At 42.6% G+C, this 4443-nt stretch overlaps 1 protein-coding gene and 1 non-coding gene across 2 annotated transcripts; one reads left to right on the top strand and one right to left on the bottom strand.

Annotated features, from left to right (window-relative positions):
* Positions 1–1086: 1086 nt before the first annotated feature.
* On the top strand, positions 1087–2043 carry Or10v9b (olfactory receptor family 10 subfamily V member 9B). The gene has a single exon (NM_001000505.1). It carries the CDS (start codon positions 1087–1089, stop codon positions 2041–2043), a length of 957 nt encoding a protein of 318 aa, NP_001000505.1.
* Positions 2044–2066: 23 nt separating this feature from the next.
* Positions 2067–2204, bottom strand: LOC120100495 (U4 spliceosomal RNA). Its single transcript, XR_015656143.1, has one exon. It is a non-coding gene; the product is annotated as a U4 spliceosomal RNA (small nuclear RNA).
* Between the last annotated feature and the right edge of the window lie 2239 nt (positions 2205–4443).

Raw genomic sequence — 4443 nt, 5'->3', positions numbered from 1 at the left:
AAAACAACAATGTAATAAATCTTACTATGCTTTGGGCTCCCAGTGTAATTAACTTGTACAAGCTAAGATATCTGAATAGCTTTAATACTATTCTATGCTGCTCAATACATAGAGAATGGCCTCTGTTCAAGAGATCAGAGATCCAGAAGAGGTGAGGCTCACTCTTGCTTTAGATGACCCTTCTGTTCTGCAGCACCAGCTCAGAGAGGATGCAGTGCACAGTGTGAGGGCTGAACATTCTGTCTCTTTGTGTCTTTTTCACTCTCTAGTCCATTCCTCAATTTGTTCAAGTACAGTAATAAGCCAGAGTGTGAGAGAGTCATCTAATGCAGCCTTTAGAGACTTCTAAAAGGCATGGGAAGCTAGAGCATGGATCCAAAGACAGTCGGTGAGTAGTCAGAAAACCTTGCCTGAGTCATGTCCAGAGAGGTTGGAGGATGGGCCAGTGTCCCTGAAACCAGAAGTGAAGAGTTTCCAACAGGTTTAGATGCAACACAGATGTCACAACTATCTGTTTGATTCAGAAATCCCTTGTGACCTTCAGGAAGATGGTCTCAAACAGTAGAGAAATTCACAACAGCGTACTTGAGATAAAGGAGAGGAAATGGTTGGTATGAAAGAGTACACAGAGACTTTGTTGTTAATTATTTATGAGAAAGTGTTTCATTTAGTTCAAGTTGTCCTTAAACTCCCTCTGTAACTGCAGAGGAAGCTAAGTTCCTGATTCTCTTGTTTTTGCTTCCTAAATGCTGGGATTACAGGCCCTGGCTGTCACACACAGCAAAAGGCTTTGAACAATGACATAACATTGATGAAATTAATTTATATTATGGGAAGTGTGTTTACTCTAGAATGGAAAACAGTACTAGATATGGGAAACTGAGCAAATTCCTTACGAAACAGGATCCCAGACAAATAAGAGGGGCTAAGAGCATTATCTGTGTAGAAAGGGTAAAACTTAGGTATATGGAAAAATGTGGCAGCCTCAAGGTTATGTCCAGAATAATGACAAGTGTTCCCCAGTTAAGTTCTGTCTATCCTCAGGGGCATTACCGGTGCCGGTGGCAGACCTAATGCATTAAGTACATGGAGAAAGGAAATCAGACTGGAATGGTCCTCTTCCACTTCCGCCCCTTTTCCAAACTCCCCGAGGTGCAGATGCTGATCTTTGTGCTTTTCCTCATGATGTACCTGATCAGCATTGGAGGAAACATGTCCATTGTCCTCACCATCTGGATCAATCGGTGTCTCCACACCCCTATGTACTTCTTCCTGGCCAACCTGGCTAGCCTGGAGATCTTCTATTCCTCTACCATAGCCCCCCTGACTCTGGCCAGCATCCTGTCCACAGAGAGGACTGTGGTCTCCCTGGTAGGCTGTGGTGCCCAGATGTTCTTCTTCATCTTCCTGGGCAGCGCCGATTGTATTCTGCTGGCTGTCATGGCCTATGACCGGTTTGTGGCCATCTGTCACCCTCTGCGCTACACCCTCATCATGAGCTGGCACCTGTGTGTCCAGCTGGCCCTAGGGTCCCTGTTGTTGGGTTTCATCTTGGCCATGCAGTTGACTGTGCTCATCTTCCAACTACCTTTCTGTAGCAGTAAGGAAATCAGCTTGTTCTACTGTGATGTCCTCCCTGTCATGAGACTCGCATGTGCAGACACCCATGTCCATGAAGCTACTCTGTTTGTGGTCAGTGTCATCGTCCTTACCATCCCTTTTCTCCTCATCACTCTCTCCTATGTCTTCATTGTGAATGCCATCGTGAAGATCCGCTCAGCTGAGGGGAGGCACAAAGCCTTCTCTACCTGTTCTTCTCACCTGACGGTTGTCCTCCTGCAGTACGGTTGTACAAGTCTCATCTACTTGTGTCCCAGCTCCAGCTACTCTCCTGAGCGAGGCCAGGTAGTATCTGTGGTTTACACCTTCATCACTCCTATGTTGAATCCTTTGATCTACAGCATGAGGAACAGAGAACTCAAGGATGCCTTGAGGAGAGTGATAATGAAATTGGTTTTGATCCAAACACAAGAAACACTCTAAATAATTCTCTACAACATCTAGGGAAGAAATCTCGAGTTGAATATATGCAATATGAGAGAGTGGCACCTGATATGGAATTTGCTAGTGTTTTAGTTTTCAATTAGCAATAATCGTGCCTCGGATAAACCTCATTGGCTACGATACTGCCACTGTGCAAAGCTTTTGCTAGTGTTTTAAAAGTGTTTTATACTGTTTTGTTTTAAAGGCTAGTTTTCTTTCCTTATCCTCAGATTAGTCATTTTGAGAAATGGAAATAAAAATGCTCCAAGTATTTAAACTCTGAATTAATTGTGAGGACAAAGGCATACAGTAAGTGAAAATTAGTTTGTTTCTCTCTTTTTGAAGCAACATTGGAGTTTATTAAATATAGAAAGAAAAGTATTCAGGGAAATGTTTAGACAATCCTAAAAGAGGAGTATAGACTTTTCAAGAGAGAGTTGTCAATGTACTACTTAACATTTATTTAATGTGTTTGGGTGTTTTGTTTGCACAAACATCTGTATATCATTCGTGCTTGGTGTCCTGGAGGCATTGTAATTGGAGTTATAGACCATTGTGAGACACCATATGTGTACTGAAAATTGAAAGAGCAGAGAATGCCTTTAACCACTGCTTTTAACTTCTTCAGACCCTGAAAACATTTAAAATTTTTATTTTTTAATGATTTTTACATGTCTATAGTCTATTTTGATCATATCCAGTCACATTACCCTCTTTTATTCCTCCACTCTCTTTGAGCCCTTTCTTCCCATTGAATTCATTTCCTATGTTCACTGTGTGTGTGTGTGTGTGTGTGTGTGTGTGTGTGTGTGTGTGTGTGCAGTATTAATTTTAGTTAATGTTGCGTGTAGGAATGTGAGTGTAGTTATTTACTGGACCATGGCAAACTTAGCAATGGCTACACCACTTAAATATGCCTGTTTCTGCCCTAGCAGTCATCAGCTGACAATAGCTTCTCAGGTAGGAGTGGGAGCTCTACATGATGGACTGGGATAGGCTTGGTCTTGTTCAGGTCTTGTTCAGGTAATCACACCTCTCTGAGTTTATCAGAGCTATGTCATGCCACAACCTATCCAGAAGACAAGTGTTTCACAGCCCTCCTTCCTATCCCGTTGTTTTTATATTTTTCTTCCCCTTCTTCCAGGATGTTCTCTGAGCCTTGATATTAAATAGAGATATAGCAGTGTTATTGCTACTCTCTAAGTCATCCCATGTTACCTCGGTGTCTTACTCTGTACTTTTCACTATTGTTTCCAGATTGTAAGCAATCTTCAACATTGTGCCTCTGGAAAAGGTTGAAGTCACAGCAAGAGAAGACCAAAATTGAAAACATTTTAGTGTTTGTGCAAATTTAATAGTGGCAGTTTTTTCTAACCCAGCTACCTTCCAAATAATTGAGACAGAGATTATAAAATTTATTTAACAAGCTTTAAGGCTTACTGTTTGAGCAGATATCAATCTATTCTAATCTTCTAAAGTAATCTAGCTAGTTTTCATTCAAACCTTTGAGATACTTGCAACTTAGTATTGATCTGGCTCGTTGCTCCATGTGTGTTCTCATGGAAGTGTCTTGTTCCTCAGCTTGTGGTAAATCCTTTCTTCTTCCCTCTCACTATCCCTTCCCTGGCTAGAATCAAAAGTCCTGTTCTATTATCTTCTCTGCCCAGTCATTGGCTGACCAGATTTTTATTGACCAGAGATAGGGGGGGGGATAATGTTTGCACAACATTGTGACAAGAGTTTCTTTTTTTTTTTTAATTAACTTGAGTATTTCTTATATACATTTCAAGTGTTATTCCCTTTCCCGGTTTCCGGGCAAACATCCCCCTCCCCCCTCCCCTTCCTTATGGGTGTTCCCCTCCCAACCCTCCCCCCATTGCCGCCCTCCCCCCATAGTCTAGTTCACTGGGGGTTCAGTCTTAGCAGGACCCAGGGCTTCCCCTTCCACTGGTGCTCTTACTAGGATATTCATTGCTACCTATGGGGTCAGAGTCCAGAGTCAGTCCATGTATAGTCTTTAGGTAGTGGCTTAGTCCCTGGAAGCTCTGGTTGCTTGACATTGTTGTACATATGGGGTCTCGAGCCCCTTCAAGCTCTTCCAGTTCTTTCTCTGATTCCTTCAACAGTTCAGTGGTTTGCTGCTGGCATTTGCCTCTGTATTTGCTGTATTCTGGCTGTGTCTCTCAGGAGCGATCTACATCCGGCTCCTGTCGGTCTGCACTTCTTTGCTTCATCCATCTTGTCTAATTGGGTGGCTGTATATGTATGGGCCACCTGTGGGACAGGCTCTGAATGGGTGTTCCTTCAGTCTCTGTTTTAATCTTTGCCTCTCCCTTCCCTGCCAAGGGTATTCTTTTTCCTCATTTAAAGAAGGAGTGAAGCATTCACATTTTGATCATC

Source organism: Rattus norvegicus, chromosome 1 (genome assembly GCF_021556685.1).
Source record: "Rattus norvegicus strain SHRSP/BbbUtx chromosome 1, alternate assembly SHRSP_T2T, whole genome shotgun sequence".
In the NCBI taxonomy this organism is placed as follows: domain Eukaryota; kingdom Metazoa; phylum Chordata; class Mammalia; order Rodentia; family Muridae; genus Rattus; species Rattus norvegicus.
The sequence above is the reverse complement of the archived record's forward strand: the minus strand, read 5'-3'. Positions and strand labels throughout refer to the sequence as shown.